At 49.2% G+C, this 26,978-nt stretch overlaps 1 protein-coding gene across 1 annotated transcript in view; it reads right to left on the bottom strand.

The window, feature by feature from the left end:
• Positions 1-17,985, bottom strand: part of RBP3 (retinol binding protein 3) — a 22,090-nt gene extending 4,105 nt beyond the window's left edge. The window contains exons 1-2 of the mRNA XM_024210379.2: positions 14,938-17,985; positions 7,544-7,734 (exon numbers count right to left, since the gene is read on the bottom strand). Coding sequence (XP_024066147.2) covers positions 7,544-7,734; positions 14,938-17,985 — 3,239 coding nt within the window. The remainder of the gene's footprint in view (positions 1-7,543; positions 7,735-14,937) is intronic.
• Positions 17,986-26,978: the final 8,993 nt, after the last annotated feature.

Here is a 26,978-nt window from a genome sequence, read left to right as displayed (position 1 = left end):
CCCTGGTTGCCCTGGAAGGTGACTGAGCCAGACTGAGCTCAGAGGGCTAAGATGTGGACAGAAACAGCCAAAGAGGTGAGCAACAGGTGGGCTAGAAGTGAAGACCCCTGCAGTACCCTGACCTGATGGCAGGGGGTGCTGTGGCAGTGAGTGCAATTGCTTGCACACCTCCAATAATATGGCCTAGACATCATGGCTTCTATTTACATAGTGCATTCTGCCCCGCAGTATTTGCACTCCTAACGCTGCAGAACTGTGCTTCCGCTTGAGAACCTGAAAGGGAACCTGACCAGAAACAAGACGTGAAACTAATTAGGCTTATTTTCCTGACTCACCGCCTCACCCCCCCCCCCACCAGCCCCAAAGTAAACAAGCAGCATCAATGGGGACATGACATTCTTATAGTTCTATAGTTCTCTGGGTTTATTAACCTAAGGCTCTTACTAGCAGAAGCAAAGGCCTTTAAAAATGAGCCAATATGCTCAAATTTTGCTGTGTAAATCTAGACGCTGGATTCCATTTTTAGGCACCAGAATAAGGGGCCTGATTTTCAGCCCCTGCACTGCCCAGGAAAGCCAATTGGCACTGTGAGTGTTCAGTGCCACATCAAATCAGGCGGCATATTTGGGTATCTAAATATTGATGCAGGTGCCTAACTTAGGGCATGTAAGGCTGAGAATTTTGGCCCACGATTTTTAAACTAAGAGTCTCCTTTTTAATTCTACATCAGCAGCTCAAGATATAAGTAACAGATGTGTCACCCCAGATGGAGCTCCTGCTGTACAGAAACACCATTCCTTTTAAACCCGTCACCGTTAATGACACCAGCCGTTTCTCTCCTGGAAACAAATGCCATATATGTTGTACTGCTGTGACGTAAAGCGCCCCCAAGAGGGCAATCCGGAGCGCCTCTAATCTGTAAATCTGACGGTATGCACAGCAGGTGTATACACACGTTAATGTAATGTGCTACAGAGATTTAACAAGAGGCTGCTACAAGAATTTCCCTTTTGCCCTGCATCCCGGGGCCGATTTCAACATGCTGGTGTAGAGGAGGAGTGAGGGCTTGAGAATGAGTTAATTTGTTTTCCCATTTCAATCAGAACACTGTCTGGTGCACTGTATTGGAAATGTTTAGCCCTTGCTCCCCAGCTGTCATGGTAAGGTGTTCCCCTGCTGTAATTTAACATCCCGGGGAAGGCACAGACCTTGTAGTAGGCTCTGGAGGTAACTGATATTTAGTGCAATCCAGCCAGACCCCAAGGCAAAAAAAATGGCTCTCCAGCCCAGGGAGGGGTTAGTAGAATCCAGGGGGTGACTTCATCAGAGACAGGGAAATCACCCCAGCTTCCTACACGATGTGGGAATGGCCACAGCGGACTCACGCTGGAGTCAGTGATAGCCGAATCAGCCTGAGACGCGGTTCTCCTGCTTGCTAGCGGATAGAGCACTAGACTGGGATTCAGAGGAGACCTGGGTTCTAGTTCTGGCTCTGCCAGGGGTCCACTGGGTAACCTTGGGCAAGTCACTTTGTGTCACTCCATGCCGCGGTTTTCCCATCTGTAACATGGGGATAATGATACCGACCTCCTTTGTAAAGCATGTGGAGATCTAGGGATGAAAAATGCTGAGGAAGAGTACAGCGAGGCTCTGCTGCCAGTACATCCCAGGGACCCAGCTGTATCTGTCAGAGCTGATGCTGCTGCAGTTGTCACTGTAATGAGGGGTGTGCACAGTGCTGGAGTGGGGTACAGGAGGCAATGCCATGGTTAATGGATGTCACTGGATAAGCCTGGACCCTTAGCTTTCCACTTGCCATGCAGCATGAACTCCATTGGGCTCCAGTCACGGTCCCTTTCCTGCAGGACTGTCATTAAGAGCTCATTGCCAGCTAGGGGCAGGAGATGAGTTTCCCCCTCCTTCCCCCCATAATGAAATGGGAAAGGTCTTGGAAGGGGAATCATGGGCCAAATTCTGCTGTCTGTTACAGTGGTGTAAATTCAGAATAACTCTGCTGACTTCTATGCAGATACTCCAGATTTACACCAGTGTAACACAGAGCAGAACTTTGGTCTATATCAGGCTGGGCTAGGCTGAGGAACTTACACTAAAGAGCATCGTGGCTGCAGCAAGGGATATTGGTAATTCAGCACATGTCATTTTCCTCGTCAGTAAGTGTAGAGCAATACTGAGCACAGAACCGCGCTGCTAGAGGTGCTGGCCAGGGTGAGGCTGACGTACTGACGAGAGCAGGTCAGACCATTTCTGACTGAATGAAATATTGTTGGAACTGAGATGTTTCAGTTTTGCTGAAGACTGTCAGGCTGGGGAGCGAGGGGATCTCTCCCATGCTCTAGGGTGGTGGGTAGGGTGCTGCCCTGGGATGTAGGAAACCCAGATTCAGGTTTCTGCTCTGTTGGAATCAGCGTGATCTGGGAATAAAAAATGGTGCCCTGCATTAGGCAGAGCTGGGATTTGAACCAGGACCTCTCCATGTGCTGGTGCCCGACTGCCCACTCTGAGGCATTTAGACCCAGCTCTGCTTTAATGCAGGCAGGTTTGGTTTTGTTCCAATGTGGAACCCAGACAAATTTGAAACTTCAAAACGTGCTGTCAATGGGAACTGGTGTCCTCTGGTCCCATTGCAGGAAGGGTGAGTCCTGGGGTGTCCACCCCACACAAACCCTGAGCGGGTTAATGTGGGCCAGGATGGGACAGTTAACCTTAGACTCTGCACCTGGAGGGGAACCAGGGCTTGATAAGCATTAATGGCAGGTGAAGCCCAGCTGGGCTAGGAGTGTAAAGCCAGGAAGTGAGAGCAGGAAGGAGGTCTGCAGTCACTCCCTAGAGCAGGCCTGCACAACTCGTAAAGCGGTGAGGGCCATATTACTCCAAAGAAAACAGCTGAGGGCTGAAACCCCCCGGCCCCCCCCCACCCCCCCCCCCCCCGGGCCCCCAAACCCCCCCCCCCCAGCGCTGCTCAGCCCCCCCCGAAACACAACCCCCCCCAGCGCCGCCCTCCCTGTGGAAACAAACCCTCCTTCCCCAGCGCCGCCCCACCAAAACAGCGGTATTGAACCTTTGGAATATGTTATAGTGGGCTCCTAAGGTAGTATAATTAAGGTAAAAGAAAAATGTCTTTTTGCTAGAAGTAGAATAAAATCTTCCCCCCACTTTGTAATCAATTGCCCTGTTGAATGAATGAGGAAGGCATGGAAGGCAGCACCTCCAGACAGCTGCAACCCTTGGAGAGGGGATGGGAGCCAGACCAGATCAGTAGACCAGGTCAGCAACCAACTCACCGCTCGCCTCCTCAGCCCCCATCCCCTGCCACCGGCTCACCTGCCCCCCCGCCACTACCCGCCCGCTCGCCTCCTCAGTCCCCCGCTCCCCTCCCGGCTCGCCTACTCACCCCCCGCCACTGCCCGCCTGCTCACCTCCTCAGCCCCGCTCCCTCACCCGCCGCTTGCCTACTCACCCTCCATGGGCCGCACAGTGAGCCCACCTACTCACCCCCCGCGGGCCGCACAGTGAGCCCACGCGGGCCGCATGCGGCCCCTGGGCCGCATGTTGTGCAGGCCTGCCCTAGAGGGAAAGGCAGCTGGCCAGGGACAAGGAGAAGATCCAGGGGAGAGTAAGTGCTGGGTCCTGCCGTGGACTGGGGACCTTGACAAGTGATTGAGGGGGTGAAGTAGCCAAGGGGAGCAGAGGAATCTCCAGTGGTAAACCCAGAGATAGGCCAGGAGAGAGAAGAAGGGGGTAGGAAGGAGCCCAGGAAAACAGCTACTGTAACAGAGATTGAGCAGACCTGGATTGCTAGTCATAGGGCTGGAACCAGGAGTAGTGGGGTGGGCCTGGGTTCCCCTACCAGACACTGGGAAAGTGGCACAGGACCTGGCGACCTGGAACAAAAGACCACCTGAGACAGCTTGTCTGGTGTGACTTTGTTACCCCGGAAGGGAGGGCACTAGAGTGACCTGGCCGGAGGGCCGAGTCATGAAGAGAGAGCACCCCGAGACACAGAGAGTGAGAGAGGGGCTGCAGTATGACAACTGACGGGAGGGGGTGAGAGCTAATCCCACACCTAGCCACACGGAGGTGCACCTGCAGTGAGTGGAACCCCTTCATTAACATCCCTGGTTCCAGTCTATCTCAAGCAATTACGTTCTGCCTGCCTAAACTCCCTCTACAATTGCAGGAGAATACACAGTTCTTCTTCACTTCGTGTCTTAAACTGCCCCGTAACATTGCTGAGTGTTGTCTAACAATTACAAGCTTCCCCCCCACAGGCAGCTGCCCTTCAGAGAGAGGGGAGGTGATCCTTGAAGCCAGTTTGTAAAGGCCTTTGGTGTAGGAACCTCTCCTTGTAAATAAAAGTGATTATTTTTCATTTGCCATCAATCCAAGACCACTGTAATTCAGCCAAAGATCCCTGCCCGTTTCCCTTCCGATCTTTGACTATCTGAATCATTGAGGTCACTTTCTTCGGGTAGGGAGGATGACAAACGTTTCTCACCAGGATGCTATTAAGGAGAGTTCCCAGAATGCAAATCTAGAGCAGCTGGCTGGGGAAGAGAGAGACAAAGCTACAAAGCCATCCTGAAGCCAGGCAGTGAGATGACAGAGCAGCTGCCTGCCCTGCAGTGCGGATTTCACATGGTGTTGAGTTGATTGAGTCTACAGGACATGGAAGGAGCAGAAAATGTCAAATGCTTCCTGTCTGTGAAAATCCGTGGGGAGACCACTGCAAATTTTCTAGCCCACTGTTGAGAGCTCTGGGATGATGAGTGTTTTGCCAAGACAATAATAATATAGCGGCACGAACTGTCTATATGCAGTGGTGGTGCAGCCGTGTCAGTCCAGGATATCAGAGAGACAAGGCGGAGGAGGTGATGTCTTTCACTGGACCAACTTGTGGTGGTGAGAGAGACAAGTTTTCTAGCTGCTCAGCTCTCACCAACAGAGGTTGGGCCAATACAAGATATTACCTCCCCCGCCTTGTCTCTCTAACTGTACATATGTCCTGCTTCTAGGAAAATGAGCTGCTGTGGAAAATCCAGCCTCGAAGGGAAGGGTGGTTCAGTGGTTAGAGCACTAGCCTACAACTTTCAAGACCTGGGTGCGAGTCCCTCCTTGACCACAGACTTCCTGTATGATGGGAGGGGAGTCACTTAGGTCCCAATCAATAGGAGTTAGGCACCTTCGAGGATCTGGGGCTTAGTCTTTCTGTGCCTCAGTTCCTCGTTTGCACTATGGCGATAACAGCCCTGTGTTGTGTGGGGATAAATCCATTAACGGTGGTGAGTGGCTCAGATAGCACAGGGATGGGGGCCAGACCTAGATAACAATGTGATTGCCAGTCCCCAGCATTCAAAAATCAGTAGTTGGGCCCCTCAAAGAAACGTGAGATTGGCTAAAAAATTCTGAGATTTAAAAAGTCTCATAACGTTGGGTCCTTTGTATCGGGTTCTGTGCCCTGACATGTGCTTGCGTCTCCTTTTCCAACTTCTCGCTGCGCCAATGAGGGCTAGAAATCTACTTTAAAAAAAATGAAAGCGGAGATGATTCTCATAGAACCACCAGACTCCAGGAGCTGGGGCTTTAAGCAAAACGCTGAATACGGTGAGACTCCTGATTGTAACCGACATGTGTGTTTCTTGAGCGTTTGAAACCGTTTCTGACACTGGGTTTATTTTGTAGGTAAATATTTGCTGGTTGTGTTGGGGCCTCATAAACGGTAGCTCTGGGCTGAGGCAAGAAAACCACTGAGGGGAGTGCTGTATAAAAGAACTATTTGCATCTGTGTAGATGGTTGATAAGACAAAGAGCAGCAGCAACTCACACTTAAGAATATGTAGCATTTTTCATACGTTGGGCAGATCAGTAAAGTTGCTTAAAATTAGGCATGTGATTAAGTGCTTTGCTGCAACTGGGCTTTGGAGGGCTAATGGGGGGTGGGGGGATTGGAAAGGTGGCTCTAAGCCACCTCCATGCTCCCCACTCATGGACCAATCTGCACTGATCCTCTGATGTAACTTAGTGCAGCCCATAGTAGTATCTATTTTTCTACTAGTGAATCACTTGACCATCACCTATAATAAAATATATCATTAGCCATACATGCAGGTAAGCAAAGGCATATACAGTCAATGCTTGTATAGAAATCAGAGATGGAAAACAGCCGGGAGGTCCCAGCCCTGTGTCAGTTCAGGGTTGTTTCCCATGGCAGTGGTTTTCAAACTTTTTTTTCTGAGGACCCAGTTGAAGACAATTGTTGATGCCTGCAACCCAATGGAACTGGGGATGAGGGGTTTTAGGTGTGAGAGGGGCTCAGGGTTGGGGCAGAGGGTTGGGATGCAGTGGTGAGGGCTGCGTGGTGGGGCTGGGAATGAGGGGTTCAGGGTGTGGGAGGGTGGTCTGGGCTGGGGCAGGGGGTTGGGGTGCGGGAGAGGGTCAGGGCTCTGGGCTGGGGGGGTGCAGGCCCTGGGGTGGGGCTGAGAGGTTTGGGGTGCAGGAAGGGGTTCTGGGTTTGGGGGGGCTCAGGGCTGGGTTAGGGATTGGAGGGTGGGGTTGGGGCACGGATTTACCTCCAGTGGCTCCCGGTCAGCAGCACAGCCAGGGTGCAGCGGTAGGCTTCCCGCCTGTCCTGGCACTGTGGACTGCGCTGCGCCTGAAGCGGCCAGCAACAGGTCCGGCTCCTAGGCGGAGGCGCGCAAACGGCTCTGCGTGGCTCTCGCCCGCAGGCACCACCCCCCAGCTCCCATTGGCCAGGAACCGGTCAATGGGAGTGCAGAGCCAGTGCTCGGGGCGGGGGCAGCATGCAGACCCCCGTGGCTCTGCTGCCTAGAAGCCGGACCCACTGCTTGCTGCTTCCAGGGCGCAGGGCAGTGTCGGAGCAGGTAGGCACTAGCCTGCCTTAGCTGGGCAGCACCACCGATGGGACTTTTAACATCCTGGTCGGCAGTGCTGACCAGAGCGACCTAGTGCCTGACATGCCATGACCCAGTACTGGGTCGCGACCCAAACTTTGAAAAACGCTGTCCTATGGTATATTTCCTAGGTTTCCTATCTAGTTTTCAATGTCCCAGGTGATGGAGCAATTTCCCTTGAGACATCATTCCACATGCTAATAGATCTTACTTTTAGGAAATTTTCCTTGGATATTCACCCTGAATTTTCCTTTTCTTCATTTCATCCCTTCAGTGTTAACTGACCTGGCATGACAGTGAACCACATAAATCTAGTTCTGAAGAAAATTCAGACTGGAACTAAGGCACACATTTTTAACAATGAGAGTAATTAACCTTTGGAACAATGTACCAAGAGTCGTGGTGGATTCTCCATCAGTGGCAATTTTTAAATCAAGATTTCATGTGTTTTTAAAAGCTCTGTTCTACGAAATAGTTTGGGGAAATTCTCTGGCCTGTGTTACACAGGAGATCAGACTAGATGATCACAATGGTCCCATGTGGCCTTGGAATCTATGTTTCAAATAAAATGATACTTAAATAGAATACGTGGTGAATTTCTGTCCAGAATTTACCTCATGTCTATGATTAATGCATCTGTGTGAACAATCTTCTTCCAAACATGCTCCACCAGCAGCTCAGACACCTGGGTTAGAAGATCGCAGTCTCCAAACATATCAAATCTCAGGTAGCCAATGTTGTTTTCAAATACGTTGGTGCGGAAAGAAAATTTAATCAGATCTTCAAATACTTCTGGGGAAGGGATCTGAAAGAGTTTGAAAAAAAATCATTATCTGGCACTGCACTCTTGGCATAAGATTGGAGAGAAATCACATGTGTCAGGTTTAGCCCATGTTGGGCATATGTTAGGAATCTCATGTTAAGAATGTCATGTGGTGGGCATGTGTTAGGAATGTCATGTGGGAGACTTGTTTTAAGAGTCTGATATGTTGGCCATGTATAAGGAATGTCATGTGGTGGCCAGTGTCAGGAATATCATGTGGTGGCCATGTGCTAAGATTCCTATACGTGGTACATTGTCAGGAATATCATGTGGTGCCCATGTGCTAAGATGCTTATATGAGGGGCATGTATCAGGAATGACATATGGTGCCCATGTGCTAAGATTCTTTTATGTGGGACATGTATCAGGAATGACATATGGTGCCCATGTGCTAAGATTCTTTTATGTGGGACATGTGTCTGGAATCTCACATGCGGGGCAGTGATTAACTTTATTTTGTTCATCTGGATGTTCCAGGGCAAACATCGAAAACAAATAATGAAAGACAAGGTGTGGCCAACGAGTAGAAGAAACGTGTCCACGGGCAAGGTCTGCTTGGGCCTAATTTTAGAAGACTTCTTGGCACACTCACAGCACAACTAGGTGGTAATGGCTGGCAGGAGCGGGGCATGCAGCTGCCACCACAACAACCCCACAGGCAGGAGAAGGACAGTTGACCTGAGTTAGGTCCAACAGGATCCAGTTGTTCTCCCACCTGGCACAGCCCAGACTCGACACTTGTTGTAGGGTCCTGTCAGGTTCGAGGGCAGGGCTCTAGTCCCTGTAACCCCTGTCTATAGTGGGGCCACAGCCTGCTCCTCCAGTCAGACTTCAGTGCTTTGCCTGCACGCCTCTGAGACTGGAACATGCCCTTGGGCTAAGGCTCTAGATGCATGTCCCAGCTCTGCCACAACATCCATGTGACCTTGGGCAAATCCCTTATTGCCTCTTTCCCCCTATTAAATGTCCCCACCCTAAAGGAGAGCTGAGAGACTCCCTTTATAAATGCTGATGGGACACTCAGCTATGGCAATGATAACAAGAACCTGTCCAGACTGAATGCGGCCTAACGGTTTAAGGTAAATGCACATTATTGATAGCGTTTTTGCCTCTGCAGGTACAAACGCCCCCTTCCTGGCAGTAGCTCTCCACATGCATCACAAAGGAGTAGTATTATTCCCATGTTACAGCTGGGGTAAGCAACTCACCCAAGGTAGGAATTGAACCCAGGTCTCCTGACTGCTAGCCCACTGTTTGGCCCATTAGACAATGCTACTTGGTGGCCCAGGGCTTTGCTTCCTCTTTGCTCCTGAAGCTGATATTTGCTGCCATCATCCCAGTGCCTTTTGCAAAGCCAAAACTTTGTCTGCTGATCCCGAGTCCCTGCTGGTACCAGCTACTGACCTAAATGTGAGAGCTGACTTGCGGATTCCCTTTCTGCCCCTCTTTCTCTCTGCGCCCTCTGGAAAACAACCCCGCTGGCTGGGCTGCAGAAATATCAGTTCAACGCTGCTGACCTTGCCACTCACGCCAGTGACAGTCATGCAAGTTGATCTTCCCAGGGTCCTTTGATTAATGAGTCACGGGTTTAAAGAAAAAAGCCAGCGTTCATTGCATTGTTCTGATGCTGCTTTGGTCTGGTGCAGAAATGCTGAACCCCTCCTTGCAACGGAGAGGTCAGAAAAAACCCCATCTACAGATGTATTTCTTCTCAGTAAGAATTAACCTACAAATAGGACTTCATCTGTAAGCACAGGTCCCTGGAATATACCTTCACAATGATCTGGCCCCATTAGAGAATAAGGGGGGGCTCTGGGCCAGCCCACCCTGTTCCTTGACATGGTCCCTTTAAGGAATAGGTGTTTAAGGGAGCAGCGGACCAGCTAATGAATGGGGGCCAGGTGGTAATCAGAGAGATATCACCTGACCAGGATCAAAACCTAGCTGTTAGTTGACTTGCTGGAAGGGAAACTCTATAAAGTGGGGCTGGAATGTGGCTGTTTGGGAAGCTGGCTTGAGCTGTATTATGGCCCTGGGAAAGGAGGCTGTGGAATCCCTTAACCAGGGGGACGGGGTAGAGAAAACTGGATATTTAGAGACTCTGTAAATTGGACAAGCAGGTAGGGGAATGTTACTGTGAGTACTCTGGGCTGCAAACAAGTTATCTGGGAGAAGTAAGAGGAGCTGAGGGTGGGGCCCTGCTCTATATCAGGGATGACCCACTGCCCTTAAGCATGTTGGTTAAGAATAAGCTCTGTATTTGTTCACACTTACATGGTTTATGATATAGCTTCCTACCCGCTCAATGAACATGCTGTAACCAATCTGTGCCCATTTCAGAGCTCCACATTTGTTTGAAGTGTTGCCAGCTTGCCTGACTTTATTGTGAGTCTTGTGTTTAATTGGTGTTTGCCTTAAAGCCCCAGATCCTGGAGTCATGTGAACAGGAGAGCATCTCAACTTGGCCTTGATGGCTGCAGAGAAAAGCTGGAAAATATGGGTATCCCAATGGCTCAAAAGCTGAAAGGCAAATAAAAAGCTTTCTTTCTTTCCAAATCTCATGATTTTGAGTGGCCCGATGCCTGGTTTGTTTTTTAAACATGGGTGGTTGACAATAATGGGTTATTCCCTCTTGCACAATTGGAAATTAATGACAGCTATGGCTAAATTAAAAGGCTTGCATTGTTACATATAAGCTCTCTGGGCCTTAATAAAGAACACCACAAGCAGTGTGGATTAGAATGGAGATTTTTCCTGTGCCAACAGACCAGGCCCATGCCACCTGAGTCACAGAAGAATAGCTATTAACTAACTGGATAGGGTCCATGGGCTCTGTCCTGTAAACACTGAGCGCACAAGAGTAACGCTACGTGAATGAGACTGTGTGGCATGATGCAGGGCTAGGATGTTGGCCTGGCCTTCAAAGGAGTGGGTTCAAGTCCTGGTTCTGCCACTGATCAGCTCTATGGCCTTGGGCATGTCACTTCCTTACTCCCTGCCTCAGTTTCCTCTCCCACTCTTTACCTGTCTTTGGGGCAGGGACTGCCTCTTACTGCGTTTGTGCAGCACCTAGCACAATTGAGCTCTGATCTCTGAGCCTCTAGGTCCTTCTGTACTATAAATAAACAACATTGCCAGCTCCAGGCATCCAAAAATGATGGACCGTACCCCCTTGCAATCCTGAGATGGCTTAAAAATCATGAGATTTTTAAAAAATACATTTGGGTTCTTTTTCTCTAGCGTGTGGTTTTTAAACCTTGAGAATTACATCCAGGTTGTGTCTTCTGCAACCAGCAGGGCTAGAAACGTACTTCTTTTTAAAATGAAAACTGAGGTTCTCATGTAATCACAGCACTCTACCAGCCAGAGGGTCAAGAAAAACACATAGTTGGGCAGTTCTAATTCCACCCAGCAGGGAGCAGTGGTGCACAAACACACTAGCCAGCCCACTGCTACAGAGCTATTTTAACAGGTATCTTGTAAATTAATATTCTGGCTGGAGTTACAGTTTGCAACATTTTTATTTCCAGACAAATACAGTGGCATATTATAATAGAAAGGAAAGCTTGCAAGTATGCTGTAGGCACCAAATTTAGGTTTTCATACAAAATCAGTTTTACAAAACCCAAAAATGAACGGGCACTTTTAAACAGACTCTTTGTTTTGTTTTTACTTTTAAAAATATGTCTCTTGCTGCGTTGTTGTAAATCCTACATGTAACTGCATTGTGCTAATGCATGAGGATCAGAAAGAGGCAAAAGCAAGGGACATAGACTCATAAAAGATTAGGGTTGGAAGTGACTTCTGGAGGTCTGGGTCAATGCATTGCCGTGGTCCAGCCGGAGTGAAATGTCAAAAGGAAATAAACAGCATAAAGAGTGAAGAGTCAATTAGATTTGTATAGGAGCCAGATTCTAAAATGGTGTAAACTGGCACAGCTCCATTGACTTTAATGGGGTTACACTTATATACCCCAGATGAGAACTGGGCCCACAGTTAAATTCTTTCATTTGCTGGTAATACAATAGGTATTGATTTTTTACCCCTGTCCTGACATTGTCCCTTTAAGCAAAGTGCAAAGCCCTTATTCATTAGTGTGGCTGAGCAAAAAGACATAAGCAACCCTTCCCCTCTACCACTGAACTGTCCATAAACCCCCTCGTTCCTCCCCAAGCACTGACAATACCCCAGAAAGCACCCCCAGGGTTAGAGACTGTGCATACATAATATTTACCTAGGAAAGGGAAGATTTGATATCCAAGGACAGTTGCTGTTTAAAATGAATCCTCTTACTAGAGATGTGCAGTGAGGAGGCAACCCGGGGCCTCATTCTCAGCTGGATGCACAGAAAATTAAACCCCAACTTTAGAGGATTAGTGGGTGCTTGGAGTCGAGGGCCCCATCTGTGACCCTTGTCATTTGAACTTGGGGCATCACATGTGGAAAAATCAGGCAGCATGTCCTTTCTGCCTCAGCCCCATGCAACTTATAGGGCCTGGTGTTCATTCATATGGATGTCTCAGTACGCAAATGGAAAAGTCCTCGGAGACTTTGTGGTTTGGGGGAGAGAGAGACGGGAGAATCAGCCCAGAGGATAAGCCCGGGGAGTTGGCGCAAGGGTTGCTGAATGGGCATCCGTGAGGATATGGGACGCTGCTTCACAGCAAAAGTTTGGGCTATGTTCTGAACAGCAAACGCATACATAATGCTAGCCCCTGGGAAACCTGACTGGCAACTAGCATTTATGCATCAGGGAACTCCAGCTAGCACTGACCTTGCTGCTATCACAGAGGAGATCTCTTTACTCGCTAAATGCTGGTTTAGTGGCTATTCCAATGGGGTGGGACACACCAGGGCTACATGCAGGTCACGTGCATCCTTCCCCTTCTTCCGCCCGCACACCATCACTTTGTTCGGCTTTATTATCAGGGTCAAGCTAAAGGGAACCCCACTTTTGAGGGACTGGCTGGCTCTGAAGGTTGGTGACTCTCGTTTTAGGAAGGATGTAGGCAGTAAGCTGGAGGGGTTATTATGGCAGTGAATGAAAATGCCCTGGGAAAGATTCATCTACTACAATCTGCCACTCGGGAATGCAAGCTTCAATGTGACCTTGAGGTGTGTGCTCTCTGGACAGTGGCACTGGGGTTCTCAGGAAAAATGCATAGACAGCACCCCCTAGTGGCAGCTAGAGCAAGGCAGAGGACAATGTCCATCCTGCACAGAGGGTCAAGAGGGGAGCGGGGCCCCGTCTCAGAGTTGAGGGGGACAATGGTGCTACTCTGGGCTGATCCCGTTCACTGCTGGCACTGGGCCAGCTGTTGTAGTTGGCTATGGAAAGAGCAAAGAGGGGACATTGCTGGAGCTTCGTGGGCCTCTTGCTGCCCCAATGCTCTGCACAATAGCATCCCCAGCCTCTACTGCTCCCTCCCTGTCACCAGGTTGAGGCTTTCACCTCCAGCTCTTAGTCTACTCCTGCTCTCACCTCTGGAAACTCCCTAAACCCAACCTCCCCTTATCCGGCCCTTATCCCTCTCCCGGTTCGCACTCTACCATGAGAGAGTCTGCTCCAAGACCTTCTCTGCTCCTGAGCTACACATTCCCTCTTGGAGGCTCCCGACCCCTTTCCATTCTCCCCCTCTACTCTTACGGAGGAGCCATCCTACCTCTTCCAATCCCTGCCCTTGACAAACAGGACTGAACAGAAGCATTACTGAGTGTGGGGTGAAATCCTCACCCCACTGAAGTCCCACTGGCTTCACCGGGGCTGGAATTTCACCTTGGAGGTGCTAAGTTAAATTTTTATTCTATGAATCTGCTTCCAACAATCTGGTTTCACCTCAGGCAATAATAGCCACTCATAAATAACTATTACACGCGGGGAAAGGGTGGGGATTGACTTGCTGGATGGCGCTTTTAGGGACCTGACAGCAGATTGCCAGTGAGGCATGACCCATATTTTAGCAAGTAGCTCCCACAAAAGTTTCCCTTTAGCCTGGGATGTGCCCCATGCCCCAGGGCCACTGGGAGGTGAATGAGCAATGGAATGGAGAATCCATTGATTGGTTTCCCGGTTTTTAGCACAAATTCTTTCTCACAGCCAAGGGACGGGACAACACCTCTGGGTGAACAAACCTATAACAGGTGCCCTTCCCTGGAAATGCTCAATCGTGATCCCCAGGGACAGAGGCTGTGAGCATGGCACAGGGTCACCCCCCATGATAAATCGTACAAGCCAAAGACCTCGTAGGGTGGAAGCCCAGGGATCTCCTTCCTCAGGAAGATGCTCGACCATGTGGTCCGCTCCAAAAGCAAAATAAGGCGCTCTTCCAAAGGTGACATTAAGAGCTCTAGGGGTAAGTTGTCTGGGTCAGGGATGCTATAACCATAACCAAGGAGGGGCTGAGTCCATCTGAGATGGAATTTGAACAAGTGACTCCTGGGAGTTCCCTCCAGCACAATATCAAAGAAGAGGGTTTGCTGGGGCACTCCACTGTATGAGGAGCTCTGCCAGGCAAACTGCACAGCGGGGGCAAAAGTGGATTATTAAAAATCAAATTCTCGTTGAGATCATCTAGCATCTATCCAGCCACGTTTCCAAGGCAAAGATCAGCCAAGCTCTCTAATGTTGATTAGGAGACCAGTTAGGAGTGGATGGTCAATATAAGGGAGTTTCCTACAATCCAGGGCGTGTCAGAAAATGAGATGGTGGGTATGGTCATTTTATATGTGCAGAAGGGTAGATTACAAAATGTAAAGACGTGTCTCTTGTTGAAGACCCTTAGAGCAACCACTTCGTCTCAGATCGAAAAATCGATGCCATCAGGGTAGGTCATGCAAGTAATGTACTTACTGAGGCCAACTTAATACAACGTGGCAAAACTAGAGCATCTGAGAAGAAGTCAGAAGTCACCTGGTATGTGACATCTTCCATGTAATCAGTGGTACGCTCCCCCCCGGCAACCCCTCCATGTTCACACGTGAATTCACTGGTCATGGGAGAGCTCAGCTCAGCTGCCCCAAAGCAGTGGCCGTGCAAGGTCCCCCTACAAAGCCCTATATGCCTTATGCCCAGGTTTAGAAATATGGGCCAGGAATGTAGCTGGGGTCCTTAACTCGCTGCACACGGTCCTAGAACCCACGTGACAGATGCTACCGAGTCCCTAGCTGAGCATGTGAGAGCCTTACCTGCATTGGCACGATCCCCGGGATGTGGTCCTTGGAGTGCTCCGGGATGTGGGCTATTTTCAGGTACACGTCTCCAGACAGGGCTCGCAGGTCAGCCGCCACCTTCTTGGCCAGCTCCTCTTCAGAGTTAACCATCTTGTAAGTGTCCTTGGGGGCGAGGGCGGTGAGCTTGGTCGCCACATCGGCCCCCACGTCCGCAAAGGCGTAGTTGTCCGCCACCAGCTTCCCCACTGTCTGCAGCACGCTGGGCACCTTGGTACGCAAGGCGGCGATCTGCTGGGCTGCAGCCATGGCTTCGCTCGCCTGGACGGTGATGTGCGGCTCCACCCCCGACACGCTCCACACTTTGCTGGTGAGGGGGCTGAGCACCACCTGGCTGGGGATGGAGGCATACAGGGAGCTGTTGCCAACCCGGTAGATGCCCCCCGAGAGCGAGCCACCCATGGTGGGCTCACCAATGACCGTGGCCCGATGCAGATCCTTCATGGAGCGGGCAAAGGCTTCGGCCGCCGAGCCGCTCATGTGGCTGGTCAGGATGTAGATGTCCTTAAGAGAGCCGTACCTCTGGCCAGTGACCTGGGCGAGGGTCATTACCTCAATGCTGTGCGAGGTGCTGCGGTCAAAGATGGTGTAGAGGTGCTGCCGGGGTTCGGGCTCAAAGAAGTAGGAGCTGAAGATGGGCACGGCGGTGGAGTAGCCGCCCATGTTGTACCTCATGTCGATGATCATCGCATCAGTGCCCACCAGCTTGTCCCATACCAGGTGCACTAGCTGCGGCCCAATTGCCTTCACTGTCTCTGCCTCGGCCATCATGTCGAAGCGCAGGTAGCCTAGGTTGCCTGGCAATACGTCAACCTTGAAAAGGGCCTCGATGATGTAGGCCAGCTCCTCTGGGGTGGGGATCTTGTTGGGGAACTGTTCCTCGGGGGTGGGCTCCACGTGGCTGTGGAAGACATGCAGCCGGTGGTCCCCTGAGGCCTCCTGCAGGTCGTTGGTGAGCTGGGAGGCCAATGTCTCCAAGTCCACAGCTGAGCGGTAGCCACCTTGGGCCCACTTGGTGCTTAACATGGCACTGGCCTTCCCAGCTACCTCCAGGATGGCATAATGATCCTTTAATAGCTGTCCAGTGCTTTCCACAAGTGCTCCCATGACCTGATGGAAAGCCAGCACCTCCCTGGCCTTCTCTAGCGCCTCGTCAGCCAGCACGATGGCATCCGGCACCACGCCGCCACCCAGCCAGCAGTCTCCATGGTTGTCGACGAAGGTGATGACGGGCACGGTGATGGTGAGGCCCTGGGCGATGTCCTCCTCTGGCTGCAGCAGAGGGAAGGTGCGGGTGTGTGAGAGGCTGCCCGCTGTGATCTCGCCAATCAGAGTGGCACGGCCCAGGGACTGCATGAGGTAAGCAAATTCCTCAGCGGCAGTGGCCGTACGGTGGCTGGTGAGCAGGTAGATGCCACGCTGGGCCCCGTAGGGCTGGCCCAGTAGCCCAGCCCGGCTATTGTGCTCCTGTGTGCGGTTGGTGCGCCTGTCATAGGTAGTGAAGAGGTGGACAGGGCCGGTGGTGGGGTCCTGGAAGTAAGAGAGCAGCAGGGGTACGGCGCCTGAGGATGGGCCCCCAGGGTTGTAGCGCAGGTCCACAATCAGGTTCTCAGTGGCCTGGAGGGGCTCCCACACCTTGTGCACGATGTAGGGGCCCAGCTTAGCCAGCACAGAGGCATCAGCAAACTCATCAAAGCGCATGTAGCCCACATTGCCTGGCAGCACCGACACCTGGAACACAGTGTCCACCAGGGCCCGCTGCAACTCCTCATTGTCGGGCAGGTCAGCAGCCACTGGGATCTCCTCCTCCACGGGTGAGATAGCAGCCTCGCCTGGCATGGTGACCCGAAGCAGGAGGCGTGGGTCCTCGGACACAGCCTGCAGTTCTGCATTGAGCTTGGTGGCCAGGTCCTCAACAGACTGAATGGAGGAGTAGTCGAAGGCAGAGAGGTGCTGCAGCAGCGCGGGCACCCGCTCTGCCAAGGTGTAATAGTTCTGCAGTATGCCCATGAGCCGGCTGATCGTGCCAGGCACTTCCCTGCGAACTGACAGGATGGCCAGGGCCTTCTCCAGGGCCTGCTCCATCTGGCTGGCTACACATGGCGGCACCCCAGTGACCTCCCAGCTCTGCCCACCCCCGTTCAGAGGGCTCACAGACCGCGATACAGGCACTGTCACGTAGAAATGGGAGGCACCGATCCGTAGCTTCTGAACGTCCAGCGAGCCCCCAGCTGTCCTCTCCCCCACAATGATGGCTCTGTGCATGTGCTTGAGGATGTAAGCCACATCTTCAGCCACCCCGGTGGTGTGCCGGCTGATCAGCACGACAACATCTTTGTCCTTGCCGTACCTCTCACCCAGCACCTGGGGCAGGGTCCATATCTCTGTGGTGGTGTTGGAGGGCCGGTTGTACACCGTGTCCACGTGCAGCACCTTGTCAGCTTTGTACAGGTAAGAGATGATGAAAGGGATGCCAGAGACCTGCCCCCCAGTGTTGTAGCGCAGGTCTAGCACCAGGGCAGAGGTCCCCATCAACGTCTTCCACACCTTGTCCACCAGGAAAGCCCCAATCTTCTGCACAACATCTTGGCCGATGATATGATCGATCCTCAGATAGCCCACGTTTCCCCTCAGCTGTTCATACTTGACCACATGCTGGATAAGATCTAGGAGCTGCTCCCGAGTGAAGGAAGTCTCATCTTCTTGCTTTGGAGCCACGGTAGCCAACGGCTCAAAAGAGATCACTAGCCTTGGGTCATTCAAGGCACCTTGCACACCAGCCGTCAAGACGTTGGCCAACAATTTGGGATCTGAGATGTCCAGGATCTCCCCACTCTTGATGGCCTGTTCGATAGCATCTTGCATCCCCACCAGGTTTTCAGGGAAGCAGTAATTATCCAGAAGCACCTTGGCCATGTCCAGCACCAGATTTGGCTGGAAGATTTCCTCAGTACATACGTTGCAGAAAATCAGAGCTGATAACAACAAGAGAGGTCCCCCAATCATTTTGAATCATTAGGGGGAGGAAAATAAATTGCACCTTGATAAGAAATCAGAGATGCTTGTAGATCTAGACACGTTCAGCTCTCCACTGACTCACTCTGTCTGTGAATCAGCACTGAAAGCCCAGTGTTAAATCTGGGAGTACTGACTAGATAAGTCTTTTATCTGCATTAAACCTCTAATCTCATTAAACTGGAGTGCATCAGCCAAAGCGCACGAATAGATGAAGTTCAGCATCATGCCACTTTTCAAACCTCTTATGAAACAGTAATGAAGTACAGTCAAGGAGATGTTTATTCCAAGTTGTTAGACTCATAGGTCTCCCTCTGACAGTTAACTGCTTTCAGTACACCCCTGCCCATTTTAAACTAGTCCAGACTTATCAACCTCAGATCATTTAAACGCAGAGCCATTTGGTGGAGAACCACAATTAGAAGAGCAATAATCCAACCTATTATTGTCACTTGTGGCAAAATAATACCTGGAGCATTTTGAATTAGCCTAGATCAGCAGATAATTTGGTATTTTTGCCCTGGTGATTACTTAGAATTCTCTGTCCTTGGTATTTTCCAGCCCATTGTCTGCAACAGGCTGTATTTACAGCCTGCAACTACAGCGTCTCAACTGGAAACACAGAACATTTGGAAACAGCCTATTAAATGCAAGGTAACAACAGCCCATTCATTTCAGTGGTGACAATTCCCATCATTTTGAATGGGGCTGTGTAAAATACATTTGCCTCAACATACTGCAGCTAAATCTGAGGTGACTTTAATCTTCATAATTTGCACTCTGTGAGGATTTACTGGTAATACCACTGGGTAACATATGGTCGTGTCTGGCAACAGCTTCCAGCCAATAGACATTCGACTTGATATACTAAAATAGAACTTTGTTCTCCAATGTCTTCGGAACCCTATTGTATTAAGAGTTTGAAAGCGGATCAGCACAAGCGGGATGCAGCTGCTGGTGGCATCCATTTGAACTGTCAACATGCCGAGCTACAGGGTGACATAACAAAGACACACGACGGGGCCAGATTCTGGCTTTACCTTTGAGACAAGTGCTGGTTGAGTGATGATTCTCTGAGCCAGGAGGCAGATGCAAGAATAGCCCAGGGAGAAGGAGCTGCAGTCCTTTCACACTGCTTCCAAAATGAATAATGTGCATCAACCTGTTGCCATGTTCTGGTGGGTGCATAGGGGCTCTGGCCATCCCCCCTCAGTGCCATAGAGTGGTGACTGACTTCTAGCCGACCTCTGCTCTGATCAAAGCACTACTTCAAATGGGAATTATTTTGGGGAAGTTCTATGGCCTGTATTACACGGGAGCTCAGACTAAATGATCACACTGGTCCTATCTGGCCTTGGGATCTGCTTCACCGTGATTCATATTCTGCCTGTGTTCTTTATGGGCAGTGGTGCAGGCATTTTCCGTAGGCTAGTATGAATGTAGTTCATTCCACAGACGAGTGTGCATTAGCTATAAGGGTAGGGCTTAGCTAATAGAATAACCAGAGCTGATAGAAAAATGCAGAAACATTTCCATGGGTTTTTTTGCCACAAATTTGAATTCTCCACCACTCTATAAGTTGTTTTTTGGGGGGGGGGGGAAGGCAAATCATTTTCATAGACATAGAAAAAGATCATTTCTAATAATAGCTTGAGCTAATTAAAAAATACCAATCATTTTCTCTCAGGAAATTTGGGGGGGGGGATCAATCAATGTTGTCATTTTTGTTAGAATTTCCAATGAAAATAATTTTCTTGATGAAAAGCTGAAACAAAAAACTGTTTTCAGTAAAAAAAAAAAATCAGTGTTTGGTAACATATTTTGAGTTTCAGTCTTGAAAATTTCTTCTGAACATTTTTTGCTTTCCATGTTTTTTTTAGCAAAGAATTTTGAACATATCTAATGATAGATGCATAGCTCCCAAGGCCAGAAGGGACCAGTGTGATCATCCACTCTGACCTCCTGCACAACACAAGCCAGAGGATCTCCCCCAAGTCATTGTGTTTGAGCTAGAGCAGATCTTTTCGAAAAGCTCCAATATTGATTTTAAAATCACCAGTGATGTAGAATCCACTATGACCCTTGGTAAGTTGGTCCAATTACCCTCACTGTAAAAAATGTACACCTGATTTCCAGTCTGAATGTGTCTAGCTTCACTTCTGGTCATTGGAATCTTGGCTCTTGGCTCCCCGTTGAACCTTGGCTCATGTTTAGAAATGAATGCATGAGGTCTGGAACTCTTTGGCCAATTGTTTTTTTCCCCTGAGGACTCCGCGCTGATAGATTCAACCTGAAACTACTGAAATACAATGAAGAGGCTGTTCCCTTGGAGGGAAGGATGGTCCAGTGGTTTGGGCACTAGCTTGGGAGACCCAGATTAAATTCCCAGCTCTGCCATAGATTTCCTGTGTGACCTTGGATAAATGACTTGGTCTCTCCATGCCTCAGTTCCCCATCTGTACAATGGGGATAATAGCACTGCTCTGCCTCAAAGAGGGGCGGTGTGGATAATATATTAAGGGCTGTGCGGTGCTCAGATGCTGTGGTGATTGGGGGGGGGCAGACAAGAACCTGAGATAAAAATAGAATCAGAGTGCCAGAAATCCGGCAAGAGAGCATGTTCTTATGAAATTTCCAGTCCAGTTTCGCAGACTCAAGAGGTTGTGACTGACAAGCAGTTGGACCCCGAGGAAGCATCTCCACCCTGAACCTGAACTCCAATGGCCAGATCCTCAGCTTTAGTATTGCTACACTGATTTACACCAGCTGGGGATCTGGCTCATTAACTCCAATGGGGTGATGCTAATTTATACCAGCCAATGTAAATCAGCGTCGCCCCATTGGATTCAACGAGCCAGATCCCGAGTGGATTGATATGACCCAGTATATAGGTATTCACCCCTTCTGGGTCTTAAGTATTTAAATGTAACATGAACTTTCATCCCACCAGTGAACTAGGGGGTTGGACCTATTGGCAGGTCCCTGAAGCAATGGGATCTCCAATTGCACAAGAGCGTCAGGACCTCCTTTGATGCCTGGCCCTAAAATGTACGATATGCAGGCCAAGCCTATTGCTGCAGTGGCATTCAGAGACGTGCCAACCCTAATCACAGCTAATGGAAATGCTGCAGGCTGCGAGAGCGATTCAAACAGTTTAGCCTTTTGTGCTACTTTCAGTTTGCTTGTGAAACTCAGGGTCTGCCATGTTTATCCAAACTGATAGAGAACGCTGCCGTTAACAAAAAAAATATGCTCCTTAAAGGTTATGATACGTCTTCTGTAAATACCCAGTGTTACCCCTGGGATTTAACTAGGGAAGGGGGAAACCCCAATGACATGCAGCCCTGCAGAGCAGCCACAGCAGGAGGCCGTTGGAGGAAGGAACGTTCTGTGGCCAAAGTGGTGAGCACAGGATGTTCCGTCTGCTGCTGTCTCAGGCAGCAGCCGGGCCAGCGTCAGTCAGGATTCAGTCCTGCTCTCAGAAAGGCAGCCGGCTGGGTCACCAAAGGCAGGACTGAGATGAGGCTAAAGCTGCTGCTGATAATTTATTAGTAATAGTGTAGGGCGAGAGGCCCGGGTGAGCCAGAGCAGGGTTGGTGACTCCTGGTGGAAAGGGGCAGAGGAAGCTTTTAGTCACCTAAAAGCTGGCACAACGATACAAAACTGATTGCTTAGAAGAGGTTGCTCTTTAACTAAGAATTCTCTGATACCTTTTAATAAATGGCATTTAGAGATGGGGCAAAACCATGGTACCTTCATACCCAGGGAGCACTGGGTGGATACGGCACTGGATTGGGTCTCAAAAGATCGGCATGGTGCTCCCAGCACTGCCACTGACCCGTTATGTGACCTTGGGCAAGTCATTTGTCCTCTTGGGGCTTCTGTTTCCCCTCCCATCTGTTGTCTGTCTTGTCTGTTTAGTTTGTAAGCTCTTCAGGGCAGGGACTGTCTCATTCTAGGTGTATATGCAGCACATAGCTCAATGGGCCCCTGATCGCTGTAATAATAATAGTAATTACACACACAAAACTATGTTTAAAGAACTGTACTGAATGAGGCAGGGGGACTTGTGGGAAAAATATAGTACATGATCACGTAATTAACACTATCTCATTATGCATATCCACAAGAGGCCAAATTAAGGTTGCTCAGACAACCTTAATTCTGCCATGTCCTAACTTTTGAGTGCTTGACTTTGCAACCTTTAGTAATTTTGTGTATGCAATATCTTAGGTTTTTATAAAAAGCAAACAGAAATTCCATCATGTGAAATCATATCAACATCCACATGGATCATCAGCAGGGCTGGAACCTTTAGATCCACCACATAGACCTTCGCCAGTTGAGCTAACATTGTAACTGATAGCTATAGTAGGTTATCATCTACTGGGGACCGGCACTAGAGGGTCATGGCACACACACTTTGCCGGGGGTTTCACAGCTATTTGTTGATGGAAAAGGCCATCTGACCCCTTGTCCCCCTCCACTGTTTCTAGTCCTCCTACTTCGGGGTTGCAATCTCCTTGCCTGGCCTCCCCCACGCAGTCTATCAACCACCAGCATCCAGTCCCAGTCTCTTTCACTCCTAGGATCCTTGTTCCAGTCTACGCTAGCCCCAAAAGCCATGGCTGGAGAGAGAACGAGGCAGGTAAACTTAACCTCTCGGCCTTAGATGTGGTCCCTTCAGATCAGGATTGAGGCCCACTCTATGGGAAAATTGAACTGCCTTTGTCAATCGCCAGAGCATGTCAGGCTCCAGGTTTGGCAATATGGCCCCTTTTGCCTGTATTACCTTCACTTGAAAAAGAAAACACAATATTGGCCAAGGCTGATTATGAACAAGAAAAAAAAAAAGATTATTAAGAACAAAATACCTGTGATCTGAATGACACGGAACATGAAAGACTAACATGTTTTCCCTCCTGGGGTTGTGTTTTCTTTCTTTCTGTCTTTCTTTCCTTTCTTTCAGTGATGCTGCTGCAGGAGGGTATGCCCACAAGCCACAGAGCAGGGTTGCAAAATGGATCCATTGTGACAGGAATCAGTAAAAAAAAAGTACAATAACCCATGTCCCTGAGAATGTGTCAGCACGGATCTCTTTTCCTGTCCATCTGTACATTAGCCTGTATGCTTCAAGCATCCACCTTTCCATCCCAGAAAAAATTAGTGGTGTTGCATGTTTACATACAGTGAGGTGGCTTTTTAAAATCTTTTACTACATGGTGCATAATGCAGACGTGCTCATATGCGGATAGGTGATCAGTATGGGTGAGGGCAGCACAAGCGCTAAATGATTTGCCATGACAACAAGGGGAACTCAAAGTTTCCTGGTGTCTGGAGAGGTCCCATCTCTTCACCATTTAAAACACCACAAAGTACCAAAAAATGCACGGTGCTTTCAAAAATCTCTGAGAGGTGTTGCGTTGTCACATCAAGTTACGCTCATTGTGCTCCGTCACTTCCTGCCTCTCTGATGTAGGAGGACACTAGGTAATGTAGCATGACATCAACGCAGCATTACCTGGCTTAGCTCTATTTCAACTTGCCATGCAAAGAAGTTAACAGATTCTCCCTGTTCTTCTCTGAACAGAACAAGACACAGATGGGAGGTTGTGTGGCCTGAGCTCTGAGAGTGGCCATGCATTTTCAAACTGAACCCAAGCAGAAAAGGTGCTGTGTACCATCCTAAACCCACATGATCTCTGTCTATCCACTGTTAAACTGATTACTTAGTTTCCTGTATCCATTTGGGGCCTGGTCTCACCTGGTTCTGAATGCCTTCATCCAGCATTGCCAACTCTATAGGTTCAAAAATCATGAGTCAGGAACCAAAAAATTGTAAGATTGGCTTAAAAGCATTTGGGGTTCTTTTTATTTGCCTTCTGATAACCTTTAGGGTGCATTTGGGTTATGTTTAAAGCTTTTCTGGGCAACCATCAAGGCTAGAAAGTTACTTTAAAAAAGTGGAAGCTGAGAGTCTCACATATTCACATGACTCCAGGCACTGGTACTTTAAGAAACACACCAGATAGCATGAGACTCATGCTAAAGCTCAAGACTTGGCAACGCTGCTGTCATCTCAGTCTGCTTCATTCTTTCATTTCAGATCGTTGTCCCCCTCTTGACATTAGAGTGTAACAGCATGCAGGCAGAACTACAGTAGTTTCACACAGGCCATGCGATAAAAATTCTACATGATGAGTGATAAAAAATTCCCCAACTTGCACAACTCAACAGCCATGACAAAGGAACAGAAGATTTTCCAGACTGGATCAGCCAATTGGTCCATCAATTCCATTGCCCTGACCCCAGCAGTCGCCAATACCTGATGCTTAAGAGGAAGGTGAAATGACCCATTATATTCATAGCCATTTATATGGGGAAATCCTTCCTGACTCCAAGGGAACACTTGTGGTCAGGAAGCACAAAATTTGACTTACTCTTTTCTTAACATATGCACCTTACTAATACTTTTATTAGAGAAAGGCCTGACCCAAAGCCCTGTTTCTGAGCACCCTGATCCAGAATCATAGAAGTATAGGACTGGTAGGGACCTCAAGAGGTCATCAAGTCCAGTCCCCTGCAGTCCCCTTACTCAAAGCAGGAGTAAGTAATAACTAGACATGCGGTTCTCAAACTTCATTGCACCACGACCCACTTCTGATAACAAAAATTACTACATGACCCCAGGAGGGAGGACCAAAGCCTGAGCCTGCCCAAGCCCCGCCATCCTCGGGCTTCGGCTTTGGCATCAGGTGATGGGGCTAAGTCTTCAGCTTCCACCCCAGGTCCCAGCAAGTCTAAGCCAGCCCTGGCGACCCCCCCACTTTGGGGTCCTGACCCTCAGTTTGAGAACCGCTGAACTAGACCATCCTTGACAGGTGTTTGTCTGACCTGTTCTTAAAAACTTCCAATGACAGAGATTTCACAACTTCCCTAGGTAATTTGTTCCAGTGCTTAACCACCCTGACAGTCAGGAATTTTTTCCTAATGTCCAACCTAAACCGCCCTTGCTGCAATTTAAGCCTATTGCCTTAGAGATTAAAGAGAACAATTTTTCACCCTCCTCCTTGTAACAACCTTTTATGTACTTGAAAACTGTTATCATGTCCCTTCTCAGTCTTCTCTTCTCCAGACTAAACAAACCCTGTTTTTTCAATCTTCCCTCACAGGTCATGTTTTCTAGATCTTTAATCATTTTTGTTGCTCTTCTCTGGACTTTCTCCAATTTGTCCACATCTTTGCTGAAATGTGGCACTCAGAACTGGACATAATACTCCAGCTGAGGCCTAATCAGCGTGGAGTAGCATGAAAGAATTACTTCTTGTGTCTTGCTCACAACCCTCCTGCTAATACATCCAAGAATGATGTTTGCTTTTTTTGCAACAGTGTTATTCAGCTTGTGACCCACTATGACCCCCAGATCCCTCTCTGCAGTACACCTTCCATTTGTCCTTATTGAATTTCATCCTATTTACTTCAGACAATTTCTCCAGTTTGTCCAGATCATTTTGAATTTTAATCCTATCCTCCAAAGCACTTGCAGCCCCTCCCAGCTTGGTATTGTCTGCAAACTTTATAAGTGTATGCTCTATACCATTATTGGAACTCTCTATGCCATTATTGGAACTTCACAACTGAGCCTGATGTCTATGATAAGCTAAAGCAAAGACCCAGTTCTGAACTAATCTAGTTTGGATCTGAGCTTTATAGCTTAAGCTCAGCTCTAGTTTTTTATAGATCATAAAATTATGTGACAGTTTTAAAAAAGCATCCACAAGTATTTCACCCTCTGACCTCCTGTAGGTATGATTTTCCCATATACTCAGGAAAGACTTATTTCCTTTTACCTGTCCCAAATTTCTCAGTCCAGGCACTCAACTGGTTCCACAATAGGCAGATTTAATCATTTTCAGCTCCTGTGAACTTTCGTTCTCTTTGCAAACATTGCTGTCCTTTTTCTTATAAGGCCAAACCTAAGTCAGTAAGTCATTCCAAAGCTGCAGTAGCAACAGAGTCATCTGAAGGTGGCAGAAAGAGCAGCTTTGTCATCAATAAAGATCAGTCACTGACTCCATCTGGTACTTTCCGCACTGTGTTGTACATGTCAAGAGGCTAAAGGCAAACCTTTGACACAAACTGATTTTGGCTTGGGAAAATGAACACGGCTATATTTAGAATATTGTATCATAGGCAGAAACGCGCTGGGAAGTCATTTTAAGGCAATGAGAGTTTCCATAATGCAACAAATAGAAGAAAAGTAGATTATGTGTCAGATATGATAATTTATAGGGCCACCATAGTGGTCAAGTGTCGACAAGAGTGATGCTGGTGAAAGAGACAACCTTTTGCAATATACTGCTTGAAAAAGAAGCTCTGAAGAACAGCTCTGTGCTTGTCTCTTTCACCAACAGAAGTTGGTCCAATAAAAGATATTACCTCCCCCACCTTGTCTCTCTAATAGGCTGGGACCAACACAGGTACAACACTGCAAAGTGATGCAATTCCAGCCCCACCCCAGAGCCCATACCCCAGCAGGAGCCCTCACCCCCCTCTTGCACCCCAACCCCCTGCCCAGCCCAGTGAAAGTGAGTTAAGGTAGGGGAGAGCAAGCGATGGAAGGAGGGGAGATGGAGTGAGTGGGGGCGGGGCCCCAGAGAAGAGGCGGGGCAAGGGTGGGGCCTCAGGGCAGGGGGCGGGGCAGGGGTGTTCAGTTTTGTGTAGGGTTACCATATTTAAAAAATAAAAAAAGAGGACACTCCACGGGCCCTGACCCTGCCCCTTTCCCACCCCCGGCCCCGCCCCAACTCCGCCCTTTCCCCGCCCCTTCCCCAAAGTCCCCTCCCTAACTCCCCCTCCTCCCTCCCAGCCACGCGAAAAGGGCTGCCCGAGCGCTACCGGCTTTATGGTTTGCCGGGCAGCCTCCAGACCCTGCGCCCCCGGCCGGCGCTTCCCCAGCGCAGCTGGAGCCCGGGAGGGGAAGC

This window comes from Terrapene carolina, unplaced genomic scaffold (genome assembly GCF_002925995.2).
Source record: "Terrapene carolina triunguis isolate 2854851 unplaced genomic scaffold, T_m_triunguis-2.0 Scaffold402, whole genome shotgun sequence".
Classification (NCBI taxonomy): domain Eukaryota; kingdom Metazoa; phylum Chordata; order Testudines; family Emydidae; genus Terrapene; species Terrapene triunguis.
The sequence above is the reverse complement of the archived record's forward strand: the minus strand, read 5'-3'. Positions and strand labels throughout refer to the sequence as shown.